Consider the following 17743-nt stretch of genomic DNA (forward strand, 5'->3'; position numbering starts at 1 on the left):
CACATTTCTCTGAAGAAGCCCAAGGCGAAACCGGTCAATAATAAACTCGGAATTAGACCCGTGTCTTTTCGCCACCATCCTCGTATATATATATATATATATATATATATATATATATATATGTATATATTATATATATATATACAATATATATACATGTATATATGTATATGTACATATATATATATATATATATATATACTTATTCAATGTGTGTTTGTGTATGTGTATGTATACACGTACGTGCTAATGTATATACACGTGTATTTATGTATGAATATATATATGCATGTGTGTATGAATGAATGTATATATACATATATATGTGCATATACAAATATACATGTGTGTGCGTATGTGTGTGTGTATGTGTCTAGGTGTGCATGTGTGTGCGTATGAGTGTTTAGATTATTCATATATGAATGTATATGTGTATATATACATCTTTTGCATTAATGTCTATTTACATGTAAGTATACCAAAGTTATACCTAAACAGTTTGCAATGGTAGGCTAACATTTCAGAAACGATAAGAGAACATAATAACAAGGACAGATTAAACAAAGATAGAAAACATCACAGAAAAGAAATGAAATTAAGGAACAGGTCGTGCGTACATTTACACCCTCTGTGCGGCTGTCAACGGAACTAACGTTTTGGGCGCGTCACTGAAGATGCCGCCACTGATTCACAGGGCGGGGGCACGAGTTTGACGTCCACTTTCTTTCGATTGTACTACATATCACAGATACTAACAGGATGCTTTGAGGTTGAAGCAAATGATTTGCTTTTAAAGAAAACGTCACACATCTGCCATACAAACTCATATATGTATATATATGGATTTCTTTTAAAGTGTTTTTCTTATATCCGACGGGTCTCACCAGTTCAGAAAAATAATATATTTCAATAAAGCCAACACATGTGTTTTTTCCTGTTCGCTGAGTACACTTATATGCAGCTGTGCTTCCTATGTGTATATACACTTTTTCCAAATGTGACTTTCAGTAACCGAGGAACATTCAGTGTATATATATATATATATATATATATATATATATGTATATATATATATATATATTATATATATATATATACACATATCTATAATAAGTATATATACATATATATATACCGGTATCTGTGTGTATGTGTGTGTGTACGTGAGTGTGTGTGTGTGTGTGTGTGTGTGTGTGTGTGTGTGTGTGTGTGTGTGTGTGTGTGTATCTGTGTGTTCGTGTTCGCGCGAGCCATCATATTCACAATCACATATGTTTTTTATGACCAAAGACCATTTTGTGAAACCAGAAGCAAATACGAGAGAATCCTCTTCATTTGATCTCCATTTCAGTAGAGAACTTGCTTGTCGCTTCCTGCCGGAGGGCCTTCCATCTATTTCAGATACCTGAGGAAGAGAAAAGGTCTTAGGTCTGGGTAGAAGTGATGCTTGGGGTCGAGAGAGAGAGAGAGAGAGAGAGAGAGAGAGAGAGAGAGAGAGAGAGAGAGAGAGAGAGAGAGAGAGAGAGAGAGAGAGAGAGAGAGAGAGAGAGAGAGAGAGAGAGAGAGAGAGAGAGAGAGAGAGAGAGAGAGAGAGAGAGAGAGAGAGAGAGAGAGAGAGACTCTCCTTCACAATTTTCTAAACCTTAGACATATGCCCCGATTCACATATGAATAAGTGTATATATTTTTATCCTCTATAGGTACATATATATACAAGAATGACCATCAGAAAATAAACTTAACGAAGCAAAGCACTTTCGTATAATTACATCTTCAGTGCTAAAGTAAATCGATGGGCCCAATTAATTAGCCATTTTGAGTCCATTGTTGAACAAAGGCCTCTCCCATAAATTGCACCATTGCACCAAAATCTGCCACGCCAGTCCTGCAAGCTTCTCTATCTCCTTTCTCCACCTTCTGTCTGGTCAATCTTTTGCATAAATCTTCTTTAAAACCAATACAAGGACAAACCACTATAGTTGAAACAAAGGTTGCAGAAACGCTTTAAAGATCAGCAACCCCAGAGTATCTGATGGTTATCTTTACAAGGTAATATTTGGGGTGACAGATCTTAACAAGCCCATTCTGAGGATGGTTAGGTTAGGTTGGGACGATTTATATAAACAAACTCATTTCTAGGTCTGCAACTCTTTGCAAGCTAAAATGTGGGGTAGGTTATCTTTACATGGGTACCCAGGGGTTGCTGATCTTTACAACGTCCGGCTGTATCGTCCTTTTCCTACGTCGTTCCTCCTGCGCTCAGGCAGACAATGGGCCTGTGCCCCTCACCAACCATGCACGCTTCGATCCTTCGATTCATAAAGGGTGACAGACCGGTCCTGGAATGGACCAACAAGTACCTCGAAACTGGATTCACTTACTTCGCTGCCCAGTTCGTACGTCCGTGGACCGTGGCGCTGCTGGACCGGGTCGTCGTGGTGGCGGGTCCCGTGGTCCGGATGTTGGAGGTCGGGTATGAGTTGTTTCTTACCCCCGTGGGACCTGCCAGCGCGGATCCTACGGCCCCTGAGGGTCCTGCCATCCCCCCGTGTTGTACTGACACCAGAGAACCGGGCATGCTTCTGCTTACAGCTCCTGTGGGAGGCGCAGAAAAAGGGTTAGTGGGGAGATCCAGTTACGGGGTCTTTCAAGACGGGGGCACTTTGCGTAGATCATTGTTTATAAATTTATTTATTTGTTTATTTATTTATAAATTTTGTGTGCGGGGGAGGTAAACTTAAGATGATTCTTGTCATTTGGGGGGCTGTGTCCTGGCCTGGAAGGGGTCTCGATTTATCAAGTTTGTGTTTTCATTAAAAAAAAAAAAAAAATAGCACTGAGTTGCATGTTTTTTCTCTCTCTCTTAATGAAAAGGTTATTTTACAATGTGAGTGTTCATGTTTTCTGAGCGTAAATGAATTGTGCATGTCTAAGACCTGTACAGAAAGTTAGGTTAGGTTAGGTTATTTTCGGACAGCATGACTATTTTCATATGTTGATTGAAATTTTCAAAATGCCGCCAAATCCGATGACGATAACAATCGAACATGGCGGATTGATAGAGACGGCGCACTGTATAGATTTTGAAACAGACGCTTGGCGATTTAATTCAGACGTTGAGGAACAGGGTCTCGATCAGGAAGAGCTACGTTCAGGATGGGGTCTGCTCCAATTAAACGAAAAAACCGATTGACTTTTGTCAGCGAAAGTTTGAGAAGAATTCAGTTTTGGAGTGTAAAAATCTACTCGTTACTTACGTCGACAATAGGACAGTGAGTGGGGCATTGTTCGCGAATTCAGTCAGGGTTAGAACAAAGAAAGAAAAAAATATATAATGTAAAAGAACTACATTTGAGTAAAACATGGTTCAATCTGATGTCATCGATGACATTTATGTTATTGTAAGTATATTGTTCATATATTTGGTCTTGGTTACTATTTGTAATCAATATATTTTCATCTCTTCGGTTTAAGTGTGTGGTTATATAATTTACAATATCAAAAATGCTTAGCATTACATCTAATACCATATCCATCATTAGTTCTATTATTCTAACTGCAACTATCATTACTTTTGATCGATAATTATCTAATCATTATAACTATCCTTTTCATGATATCAATTAGTGGTTCTATACTCTTGACTATCATTAGAAATATAATTGGTATCGTTATCAATGTAATTATCAATTTACTAAAGAAAACCAATTTTGAGGTACATGTGCTGTTTGGAGTCTTGCAAGATGCTTTTTGATTCTACGATATGGAGATACAAAATCGACATTTGTTCGATAAATTTGAACTTTTAAGGTCATCAAATATATTACAATAACAGACATTGTAACTATGACTGCTTTGGGAGTATTTGTATGTAATAATTGACACGAAATATTATTCATAGTCATAAGTTAAAAAAAAATAGAAATATATATATACTAAAAAATAACTTCAATGATTAATATTATTTGTTTACTTTGAGGAATATCTGTGTAACAAAGTATCAGTGTCGGGGACCCGATTGTGGTGATGACATCCTGCAAGAAGGACATCGGAGAGAATCGTCTCCCTTCTGCACTATTTTCGAAACCCTTGAATACCTTCAACCTCTATATGGAGGTGCAGCCCCGAAAGGCTGACACTCGGTCTCTGGACTGGACCCAAGATCTCCAATAGATTTAATCTGTACTTCCTCCACTTTTTGACACAAGGAAAACAGAAAACCGGCGACTGATATCACACGACACGGAAAGCAATCCAAAGTTTCTTCCTAGTGAGGTTTATGGGAGGACATGAGGATCGTTGCCGGTCACTGTGGGGTTTGCAGTTGATAAAAACTCAAGGCAAGAGTTATCATTCTATAGAGCGAGAAAGGAGGTCAGGGTATGATCATGTCCCTATTTTGTCCGATGAATGAGTAAAAAAGAAAGTCTGTCAAATATGCACAAATATGTACAAATGTACAGAAAGAACACATACACATACTACACACATCGAGACGATACTATGAATACAGATTCACTAACATATCTGGGAATATCAGCCCACACACATACAGTATATTCACGCATGGGTGTATATGTATACCGGGATATATATATATATATATATATATATATATATATATATATATATATATATATATATATATATGTATATATGTGTGTGTGTGTGTGTGTGTGTGTGTGTGTGTGTGTGTGTGTATGTGTGCGCGCGCGTGCGCCCACCCTGGTGCGGTGCAAACTGACACTGCATCTTGGATGCGAATTTTCTCTTTGCCCAAAAAATCACCAGAGGCGCTCGAGCTCTGGACTCCTCGGGTGACAGGGTTGCGTCTGGAGGATCAACGCGTCGGCGGCCATCTTCCGGGCAGAGGAGCTTTGGCCAGCGTCTTCGCCGACGGAGCGAATCGTCGACGGAAGGTCCGTCGCCATCAAGTGGATCCTCCTAAAGACCGTCGATTCATGGGGCCGGCGACACGGGTAGAGTGTCCCCATGGAGGCCGTCCTGATGGAGAGGATCCAGCACGTCCCCGAGGTGATCCGTCTGTACGACTGCCTCACCGTGGAAGGCTCCTTTTCCATGGTCACGGAGTTTCCCCCCCAGGACCATGTCGCTCTCCAGTTTCACGAGAAGGAGCGACAGCGAGCCTCTCTCTCCCCATGGCGTGACGCCAGGAGACTCTTCCGAAAGATCGTCGAGAGACGGTCCAGAGCTGCCTCGGCGCCGGAATCTCGCACGAGGATACCAAGCCGGAGAACGCCCTGCTCTTCAGGGACGAAGGCACGGACCAGCTGGATATCCGACGGATCAATTTCGGCTTCGGGGAAACGGCCGAGCGGCACTGGGGAACCTTGACGGGCAGGACGCCTCTCTCCTGGCCTCCGGAGTTCCTCAGGAGCGGAAGGTTCTTGCGCTTCCCGGCCGCCGTCTGGAGCTTCGGGGCGCTCCTGTACTATCTGGTGCCGCGAGGACACCTTCCACACCTTGGCTTTCGTCCGGGGAGCCAACCAGCCCGCCCTTCCCCAGCAGTGTCCCCCGCCTGTGCAGAGACCTGATCATGCGCTGCTTCGAGAAGGAACCCTGGAGCCGACCCTCCTTCCGCGGGATCTTGTCCCGCCTGTGGGTGACCGGTCGTCGCCAGGTCTCCTGCTTCCACCTCGAAACGGCCCAGGTCTTTAGGAACAGAGATCCCCCAGGGCCAGGAGCAGGGCCTCCTACCAGCAGGGGCTAAAGGAGACTTTGCCACAAAGTCTCGAGAATAATCGGCAGCGTCAGGTCAGGTGGCCCCGACTGCTACGAAACGTCGGCAAAGCTAAACACGTGTTTCATGTTGGGGAAGTCGAATGAGACGGAAAAAAAAAAAAAAAAAATCAGATTAATTGATGAAATAGAAAATAAAAAATACGAAAATAAATATATTAAAAAACAGAAAACATAAAAACTAGATAGAAAATATATGTATGAAAATGTGAAACAGAACAATAAAATAGTAAAAAAATAGGTAAATAAAAAAGTAAATAGAAAGAAATATATAGAAAAATAGAAAAGAAGATAAGAATTAACAAAGAAGAAAACATTAACAAATAAGATGGAAATATAGAAAGATAACATAAAAAACAGAAAAATAGAATAGATAATGAGAACAATAAATACAAAAAGGGAAAAACCAGAATAGAATTTTTGAGAAAATAAACAGAAATATAAAAAATAAAGTATACGTATACGAATAGACAAATTAATTAGAAAAAGAAAGAAATATATAAAAAAAGGAAAATTGCATTTAAAAATATAGAAAATTAAGAAATAAGAAAAAATAGGAAAATAGAACTGAAAAAAAATGCATAAATCATGTGAAAAAAGAAAGAAAATGAAGTAGAAAAAATCAGGAAAGTAAATTAGAAAAATATCAGTTCAATACAGAAGTATAATATACATACATATAACAAGGGTTTTTCCTTCTTACAAGGGAGGTACCCAAAGTCAAAGGCATAAATCCACTCCCACCCATGTCATCCTCACATACTCCACTCCCGTTCACCATCCCTCCCTCTCTCTTTTTTTCTTAGTTCCTCCAGGATGACGGGTCATCCCTGCATCTCGCGATCCCCCCCTCTCCGTTCCCTCATGCAGAAAAAGAGAAGACGGGGAGAAATCCCTTCGGGCTGTGTCAAAATATCATTCACACATACTCCCTCAACCCCCTTCCCCCACGCATTCCCTTCCATGTATCACCGCATCATCCATACACAACCATTCTCCACTCACCCCTGTCTTCTGCCTTCTCTCTTCCTTCTTCAACAGACATTCCCCTCTTTCCCAATGTCCCTTTACCCCATCCATCCATCTCATCATTGGTTACCCCCTCATGTACACTTCCACACACTCATTCTTTCCATGTGTCCAAACCATCCCAATACTCTTTCATCAATCCTATCTCCCAACTCCTTTTCCACTCCCGCCCTCCTCCTTCTCATCCCCTCGTTTCTCACTCTATTCAGCTTAGTAACCCCTATCTTACTTCTGAGGCATTTAATCTCAAACACATTTAAACTCTTCCTCTCTTATGTTCCATGTTTCTGCCCCCCACATAATGCTGTCGGCACAATCACTCCTTCATACAATCTCCTCTTAGCATCCCTTCCCAAATGCCTATTTCCCATTACATATTTTAATTCCCTAAGGCATTTACTTGCTTCTCTCAATCTACACTCTACCTCCACCTCCACTCCTTTCCCGCAACATTCGCCTTCATGTACTTGAAGCTATCCACTTCCTCAGGTCTTTCTCCCTTAATACTCAATTTATTTTGCTGCCATCCTCTCCCCTTGTACATCTCGTCACCTTACATTTATCCACATTTATCTTCACCTTCCTTCTTTCAAACACCTTCCCAAACTCTGTCACTAACTTCCTTAGTCCCTCCTCTGATCCTGCTACAAGCAGTGTCGTCAGCAAACAACAACTGACTTATCTCCCACTTTTCTCCATTTTCTTTAACCATCTCCAATCCCTGGCCCATTACCCTTGCATTTACCTCTAGCACCACCCCATGTATAAATTGAACAGCCATGGTGCCATAACACATCCTTGGCGAAGTCCTTGCTTGATACATTCATTCTTTTTATGTGCTCTAGTCATGCTTGCCTTCCTCTCGCCGGCAAAACGGTCCCGCTACTTCAGAAGGTCTGTTTCGTCGAGAGACAGTCTATGACTCATACATTATATGCACACACACACACACACACACACACACACACACACACACACACACACACACACACACACACACACACACACACTCAATGGCGCAGTCGTAGCGTTCGCGGCCGCCATTACAGCGGTCCGGGTTCGAATTCCGCCCAGGGCTGAAATTATTTCAGTATCGCTGCACTGCGAATCATTACTTCAGCTCTTGTGGGCGGGACGTTGGGTGTGTGTGCATTACCGATTGGTCATATATAAGGTCTGAGCTCTATTCTGGGAGGGGAATAGCTGCCAATTACAAGTCCAACACGTGATGCAAGGCAATGGTGAATCACACACACACAACACACACACACACACACACACACACACACACACACACACACACACACACACACACACACACACGCACGCACACACACATAATTTATATAGGTACGTATATGTTAAAAAAGAGCACTAACCGTCCTCTATACTCACGCACACACGTACTCAAACACACATACATACACATACACAAACACATACACAGAAAGAGAGAAAGAGAGAGAGAGAGATTTTGACTGTGTGATGGTGTGTGTGTATGTGCGTGCGTGCGTGCGCGCGCGCGCGCGCGTGTGTATGTGTACGTATTCGCTTGTGCGCGTATTTACTCATCTGTGTGTTTGTTTCGTGTGAGCGCATTATGTCTTCATACGCGTCTGTGAACGCCTGCGCGGATGTGTACTTACGCTATATACAAGAATTAATATAATACATATTATTTATACACATAACAATATACATATATATGATATATATCAAAACACAAGTGCGGCAAAAAAGAACAAGGATATTTTGTAGTGGTACTTAATATATATATATATATATATATATATATATATATATTATATATATATATATATATATATATATATATATACATATATTTACAAGGTCAAAGTTTTTAGTAGCTGTGTAGAAATTGAACGTGATTCAAGCAATGTGCAATAAAATGAAAATAAATAAAAATCCAAAACGGAAACAACAACAACAAAACTGGTCTTGATATGCCATCACACAAAGCTCAAGTTTCTGATGTAAAACTATATATTTTTGTTTTCGCAGTTGGAAAAGGGACGTCCTCGCTAGGACGGGTGCAAGTGTACTGCATCACACACAACAACAACTCGTCTGTGAATTGCCACGAGAATTTCACTGGTCTGGGGCGTAAGGCGGACATGCATTCGGAAAAAAAAAAAAAAAAAAAAAAAAAAAAAAAAAATATATATATATATATATATATATATATATGTATATATATACTGTGTATATATATATATATATACATATATATATATATATATATATATACATATATATATATATATAATATAATGAAATAAAATGAATAAATAAATACTACTACTAATAACAATATTAATAAAGTAAATAACTAAATAAATAATTAATAAGTTAGGAAATATAAAAAGTAAATAGATATATGAATAGATAAATAAGTAAATGATGAATAAATAGATAAATAAATAAACGAACAAATAAGACATGTAATAAACAGAAAATATATAAAAACAAAAAATAATACAAAATACATGAACAATAATAATAATGATAATATCATTAATAGAATAAACAAATAACTAAATAATCGAATATAAGGTTAAATAAAAATATATATAATGATGATAAATAAATTCATAATTAGAAAAATAAGAAAAATATTTGAATCAATTATCATATTCGTTATTATTAGTAGTAATAATATTATTATTATTATTAAATTGAATTGATAGTCGTAATTATACATTAATAATAATAGTACTAATAAAGATGATAATAATAATAATAATGATAATAATAATAATAATTATGAAAATAATAACAATAACAATAATGATATAATAATGATCATGATAACAATAATAACAATGATAATAATAATAATAATAATAATAGAATAATAATAATAATGGTAATAGTAATAATAATAATGATAATAATAATAATAATAATAATAATGTGTATACATTGTGACGAATGTGGATAGGAGGTTAAGGGAACACGGGCTGAGGGAAATACTTTTAAGGAATAAAAGTATTTCCCTCAGCCCGTGTTCCCTTTACCTCCTATCCACAATAATAATAATAATAACAATGATAATGATAATAGTAATTATAATAATAATAATAATAATGATAATAATAATAATGATAATAATAATAATAATAGTAATAATAATAATAATAGTATCTATAATAACGATAATGAATAATAATAAAACAATTAGGACCAATAAAAACAAGGAAAATGATATTAAACGTAACAGACAAACAAACCAAATCAATAATTTCACATTCCCACACCAACACACAAGTCATTCATAACTGGTCTTGGAGTATGAATGGCCAAGAAGGAATTCACACTTAGTAAAAGAGAAGAACAATGTTGACGAAATCATTCCTGTGCTTCTTCTTTCCGTGTAGACAACATCGAGATACTGTTGGACAAGTGTCAGACAGACGTGTGAAGTGTCGATGACAAACATAAGCGAGATGAGACTGAGCGACAAAGATCCGCTATAAAAGAAATTAAGTTAATGAATACATACAGACTGAATACATATATATGCACATCTGGTCATCCATCTTCTCTACCTGTCAACACATCGGGATATATATATATATATATATATATATATAATATATATACATATATATGTGTTGCCTATATATGTATATGCTCGCTGACCGAGCGTGTTAAAGCGTCGCTACTTGCGACGTAGATCGAGGTGACGGTAGTTCGAGTCCTGCCACCAGCGAGTTGGACCAAGGGTATGGTTCATTGAATTCCACGCTACAAAGTCCTCATGAGTAAGGGACACCGTCTTAGCCTTCAGATAGGGGGAATTCCTGACGTAAAACCGAATAAAATCATATATGTATATACTTATGTATATAAACGTATATTTATGGGTGTGCGTATGTTTGTACATATGCGCATAATATCCGTACGACGCAAGAAAAATGTCTACATTGAGGAGCAGGATACTGACGAAGCTTACGATACTTTAGAGACAGAAGACCAACACTTTAATGTTCAACATACGTCCTTCATGTATTCATCTATTAATTTATTTTTCATTTATTTATTTTCTATCTAGGTTCATACTGACTCACCCCCTACAGGAGTTCAACTCCATATGACGCTTGAAATCGAACTCCTAGTGGTACAAGCCCGTCCTCTTGTTATCTGATTCCCTTGCAACAGTAGTCTGGTAGAGAACCCGGAAGGAGCTCCATTCTCCAGCCAAGCGATGTACAGACTTCCGAAGTATATGGCTCCTCGCTTCGACAAATGCTTACCGTTATCTCACGTGAATGGGTAAATACATGAGTAAGGTGGACCCACGGTATGTTCCTTTCAAGGGAAGTGACCTGAACATGTTTGGTTTTTGGCGCTGAGGTGCAAGGGAGTGGTGCCCCGCGGTGTTGGAAAACGATGGAAAATAATGTTCTCAATGTGTGTTCTCAACCACGTCCATCATTGTCAGTAAACAAATATAATATCCATATCTATTTTCATATATTTTTATAGATTATTTGTCCTTTAGTATAGGCTAATTTCCTGTATGTATGTATGTATGTATGTATGTATGTATGTATGTATGTATATATATACATGTGTGTATATATATATATATATGTATGTATATATATACATATAAATATATATATATATATATTAGTATATATATATATATATATATATATATATATATATTAGTGTAGTGTATTTTCCTGTACAGAAAAATGCATATAAACATTATACTGAATTTAGATATGAAAATGAAAGTGTGTTTGGAATAAAAGAAAACTGCACACGTTCACCAATAACTTTTTCCAAACTGTGAGGGAGATGGTGTGAACCAGTTAAGCAAACTTTTGTACTGCTAATTGGGCATTACTTGACAGTTAACATTGGTAATAGTTTGCCCCCCCAAAAAAAATAGAAATTGTGAAGATGCAGTAAGTGGTTTGTCATGGATCAATCTATATTTGCTCGTCCACAAAAAACAATCAGGACTGGTAAGGGAATTTCTGGATATTAATATCAATTTCTCTTGAGTCTTTTTCTGATGCTGGATTTTGGGAAGAATTGAATAGTAACGACAACTTATGTTAAATATCATTCTGGTTGTTGTCTTCCTCAATAACTTGTTGAAAAAGGAAGTCGAGTGGGAATAGAGTAAGAAAGTCAAGATATCTCACAGTAGACTTTAAAGCTTATCTTCTGGGATACCTGTGTGACAGGAACCAGGAAGCTCTTCAAGCTTTCAGACGACACCAATAATGCAGGTGCGAGAAGTTGAAAGTGCAGCATGTGCGAGTGTGTGTGTGTGTGTGTGTGTGTGTGTGTGTGTGTGTGTGTGTGTGTGTGTGTGTGTGTGTGTGTGTGTGTGTGTGTGTGTGTGTGTGTGTGTGTGTGTGTGTGTGTGTGTGTGTGTATGTGTGAGTGTGTGTGTGCGTGTGTGTGAGACTGTGTCTGTGTACATGCTATCATCAACTTATCTGAACAAGTGCTTGTAAGTTTTTGAATATGAGTCAATGACCATATTTACGCTCAGAAATGGACATTCCACATATTATATATATATATACACACGAATATCTTAGATTACAGATGTGCATACATGCAAGCTTGCATACATTCTTGGGTTATAAATTTATTAGAACGAATGTGCAGGAAGCGGATCTTTGTTGCTTGACCGTAAGTCGCCTCCGGTGGGTTCGAGGGCGACCCAAATTCCCAACCTCGACACACTGCGACCTGTCGTCAAGTAGCACCTGGTCACAAACCCGCCAGAGATGTGTGAGGTCCTGGTGTGATGGCTGAAGAAATATATTTGTAAATGGATTGTATTATGTCCATGTTTTTAGTTGTCACAAATATCAAGGAATCGTGAGTCATCGGTAGTTCCACTCAAGTGACCTGAGACGTTGAAAGAAGAGGCGTTCTCTTTTCCTAAGATCAATTAGAGCGGTCAGTCATGTGAATATTCTAGGTGTCTATGAAGTATTTACATGGAATCGTCTGTGTATAATGTTCTGGGAAACCTCTGGCAAAGACTTGCACTGCATACCTTGTACAAACAGAAAATGGAAAAGAAAAGTGGTTAAACTGGAACCTTTGTAATCGTTTTTAAAAGACTAATGCAGTTGTGTTGCATTAAATGGAATTGCTTCTACATAATGTTATGGGAAACCTCTGCCAAAGACTTATGCTTTATATCTTGAACAACCGGAAAATGGAAAAAAGTTGCTAAATTGGAACCTCAATAACACGTTTTAACAGATTAATTCAGTTGTGTTTCTTTATGGAATGATCATGAGAAAATCATCGATAACAGAATTTGTAAACATACGTGCACATATACATGTCTCTACATTCTACCAACCAAACAGAGCCACATAAACTACGAACAATGTTCCTACGCAGGCATGTCAAAGTCCTATTCAAGCTACCAGATACTGGAACATTATTACTGGAACACAAAACTGGAACACACAGACCACTACGAGACACGTAACTCTTCACTATAGCTTACAGACAAGACTACTTTACTTAATTGGCTGTTGCCGACAAGTCTATCGAAGTAAACACCATGTAAAGACGGTGCTTTATTAGGACGACATTCAGCTTGTTACACCTTGATCAAGTACATGATAATATATCATGTAGTTCATAAAGCTGTAACGAACGAAATGTCGTACTACTAAAGCTTCCGTCCTTACATGATGTTTCTTTTCAACGCCCACACTCATTTGTGCCCGAGTTGTGCTTTATGTACCTCATTCAAACACCAAACGGTTTTAACGGTTTTAACGGTTTTATTCAGATGAAGGGAGCTTCTGGGGCTGTCTCGATGAAGCTATTTAGGACAACATTACACTCGAAGGGTTTTTATTCTGGTAATTGCCAGACGACTTCAGTCAGTTTAAGGAAAAGACCACAGGGCACGAATGAGTGGACCTTACGCCAGGAAAAGGGTGCTAATGACGTAAGCATACCACATCACGTGACCTAGAGCTAGTCTATCTTGAGTCTTCGGAGTAGAGACTACTAACAAACTTACTGCTTCTGCTGGGGATGTCCTTAGACACAGGAGCACCTCCGCGGGGCGCGTAGAAGGGTGAGAAGGCGTGAGGGTGATTGGTTGAGGGTGAATGTGACCGCAGTAGCAGCGGGACTAAAGAAATATTGGGTGAGTAAGTGAAAGTGTGACGGATTGATGGTGAGAGTGAGGAGCTGCGTGTGACGTAAAGAGATTTAGCGTGAGCAAGTGTGAATGTGTGTCTGACCGTAGAGGCACGTGAGTGTGTGACATTTTTTATGTTTATTTATTTATCTATTTATTTATTTATTTATTTATTTTTAATGATCCGAAGCCGCTAGGGTATCTATAGGCGTCATGGACAACAATTCTTGACGTAAAAAAAACGTGTGTGTATATATATATATATATATATATATATATATATATATATATATATATATATATATATATACATATTAATTTGCGTCACTTTCTTATGTATAAAATGGCTTCGAACAAACGCCAAGCGTCTTCAAGCAACCTTAGAGCCTTGGGTTTGTTTATCTATTCAATTATTTTTATTTATATCACTATTATTATCTTTTTTGACTGGTGGGTTCTGTACCCTGGGTAACCCAGATTCTCATTCAACCAAGACTCCATCCTGGTTGAATGAAATCGCCTGGCGCCTTCTGTGATAAAAGTATAAAACTCGCCAGATGAGTCCTTCACCCAGGAGGATGCGCTTGACTGATCTTATTCTGGCTAACGTCTAACGATTTCATTCAGCGGAGGAGAGTACGGTTAATCGAGGTGCAGTTTTACCCTAAGACTTCCTCACCCGGTTAACCGAATAAAACCGTCTGAGGTTAACCAGAACAAAATATGTGAATGACGTCACTGGGTCGACGCGGGTGAGGGCAAGTTGATGGGAGTGTTGGAGGGAGTGTTGGAGAGAGGGTGTTGGAGAGTGTTAGAGTTCTCTCTCAAGAGAGACAAGAGTTGGTGATGGGGAGAAAGAGGATGATGGTGGTAGTGGAGGTGATAATAGAGGTAGTGGTGGTGATAGTGGTGGTGACAGTGGTGGTGATAGTGGTGGTGATAGTGGAGGTGATAGTGGTGGTGATAGTGGTGGTGATAGTGGAGGTGATAGTGGTGGTGGTGATAGTGGTGGTGATAGTGGTGGTGATAGTGGAGGTGATAGTGGTGGTGGTGATAGTGGTGGTGATAGTGGTGGTGGTGGTAGAGGTGATGTTAGTGGTGATAGTGGTAGAGGTGATGGTAGTGGTAAAGGTGGTAGCGGTGGTAGTGGTGGTGAAAGCAAATACTGATGGTGCATGCTTGAGAGGGACGTCAGTGCTTGCACAGTTATCCCCCAAAATGCTGCAGCAAATCTTCGTTGCTGATTTTTTGGTATTTATTTATCTTTTTTTCGTTCAAGAAATGATGCAATAAAGTAAACACAATGCGGAGAAAAGGATTAACCAAATGTTTGCAAAGAGGAAACGATAGTGAGATATTAGACTTTCGGTGCTGACTGTACAGATAAAGCAATGTTAAGATGCTGCATTAGTAATATATATATATATATATATATATATATATATATATATATATATATATATATATATACATATATATATATATATATGCATATATACATGTGTATAAATATATATATATGTGTATATATATATATATACATATATATATATGTATATGTATATATATATATATATATATATATATATATATATATATATATATGTAGACAAAAAGATTGCCCTTCATATGCAGTTTTCCTTTGCTATCTAACCTCCCCTCCCCACAAATTGCAGCAAACTAAACCTATAACTGACTAAAATAAACGAAGTGTTGACCACAGTCTACCATGAATCAAAGAAGCATGTAATGGTCAACCTTTCCCAATGAATAAAAACACGAAGATATTTGAGGTCGTATTTGATATACAGAAATTTCATCCCTTAACCCCCCCCCTAAAAAAAAAAAATCATAGTGAAGTCAAATGAGAAACTAAACATATCTGTTACGGGCACATGATTTTGACGACAGAAAGAAACACTAATCAATGTGAAAACAACTCATAATATCTATACTTAGCTATACATCCACAGCATGACAACCAACAAACAAGATAATAAAAGATAACCTACAAACGACACAAAATATAGAATATTAAGTGGGTGCATTATAAGAACACTAAGAAAATATATACAATTAGAAACTAAAATACTTCCGATAGAGTAGTACACGAGAATTGTGGGAACATAATTCTATGCAAGATCCCTTGAAACCCTCCAACCCTCACATCACATCACGCAAACACGGCCTAACAAACACAACCCAATAAAGAAAAGACAACAACAATAACAACAACAGCAGCAACAACAACGACTCGAGTAATACTCTCCTCATTCACAACAACTTACCCCCTGTGCTTACAGTACTTTCATACGAAAACACAAACTCAGACCACAAAACAAACTCTATTAATTTTTCATGAAAGTAGCAGTTGCCGACAACACTGACGAGTTAAACACCATATGAGGACGGAGCCTTTATTTGTACGACGTTTCGCCTATTACAGCTTTTTCAAGAAAATGCAAAAGATAGGAGACTTGAAAAAGCTGTAATAAGCGAAACGTCGTACAAATAAAGGCTCCGTCCTCATATGGTGTTTAACTCGTCAGTCTCTTTATTAAACAGTCAAATGCCATACCCTAACAAACTCCTCCAGAAATCAAGCCAGCCGAGGAATAACTTCATTAACAGACACGAATAGCACTGGAGTGCCTACGCCCAGGTCACCATCCATCACTAAAGAGGCATTACCACTGGACTGGTAACAGTTACCAATTGCCTCGGAGGGAAAAACCACCATAAAGAGGACACAGAACACCTCGTACTACATATTTCTTCATTCAGCGACCCCAGACAGCATTATAAATTCTCTTTACTAAGTGATTTATGGGATGAACCGGTGGCCGTGTTCGGTTTCCTGGGGGTCACGGATCTCCTGAAAGAGAGACTGGGACGTATATGAACACACACACACACACACACACACATATATATATATATATATATATATATATATATATATATACATATATATACATATATATACATATATATACATATATATATATATATATATATATATATATATATATATATATACATATATATATAAAAGGATCTTTTCATCTTTTAATGGGGTAGCCAAGCACACACCTATACCAAAAACAAATGAAGACCCTTTCAACCACTCTTTCCATCCTAGCACTTAGGGGATGAATCACTGACTGGGTCAAAACAACAGAGCAAGGTAAAGTTCCTGTACACCTGGGCCCCAAAGCCGAACTAGGTTTACTCCCACGGTGCTACAAGGATGAATAGAGTATGAAACGTGGATCTAAGGTATGAAGTAGAGAACAAAAGACATAGAGGAACTGTCAGATAGGGTTGAACAGAGTACTGAGTTGATTTGGGCCTATGGAGAGATTGATTGAAGGAAGAATAACAAAGAAAATATAGTAAACAAAGGCGGGTGGAGTGCACTCGTAAGGACTACCGAGAATAAGATTAGTGGATGGGACGAGGAGGGCTTTGGAAACAAGTGAAGTGTCTGTCGAGCAAGGAAGAGAAAATGCAAAAGATAGTAGAAAATGGAGGAAGACTGTGAATGAATGATGTTGCAATTTGAAAGAATTGTTTTCATTTGCTGCTTCATAATCTGAATGGATGAGGAGGGTGAGTGGATGGGTGAGTGGTTATACCGTGAAGCAGTGGGAGTAATCAAGTCCTGCTGTTCCTTACTGCACTGCTTTCGACTCAAGCCGTGTGACGGTAACAGGGAGGATTTTCATTTCCGAAGTGCTGATGGGAGGGGTGACTGAATGGGTCATATTTGTTTTTAATATA

General features: G+C 38.3%; 1 protein-coding gene across 2 annotated transcripts in view; it reads right to left on the reverse strand.

Annotated features, from left to right (window-relative positions):
- Positions 1-1140: 1140 nt before the first annotated feature.
- The window catches only part of LOC143017709 (uncharacterized), a 133003-nt gene continuing 116400 nt past the window's right edge, over positions 1141-17743 (reverse strand). For both annotated transcript variants that reach the window (XM_076172468.1, XM_076172467.1), the window contains exons 10-11: positions 2382-2595; positions 1141-1405 (exon numbers count right to left, since the gene is read on the reverse strand). In XM_076172468.1, coding sequence (XP_076028583.1) covers positions 1393-1405; positions 2382-2595 — 227 coding nt within the window. In that variant the 3' untranslated portion in view covers positions 1141-1392. The remainder of the gene's footprint in view (positions 1406-2381; positions 2596-17743) is intronic.

The sequence above is a fragment of the Oratosquilla oratoria genome, chromosome 33, assembly GCF_046742065.1.
Source record: "Oratosquilla oratoria isolate Oo_2021 chromosome 33, ASM4674206v1, whole genome shotgun sequence".
Lineage (NCBI taxonomy): Eukaryota > Metazoa > Arthropoda > Malacostraca > Stomatopoda > Squillidae > Oratosquilla > Oratosquilla oratoria.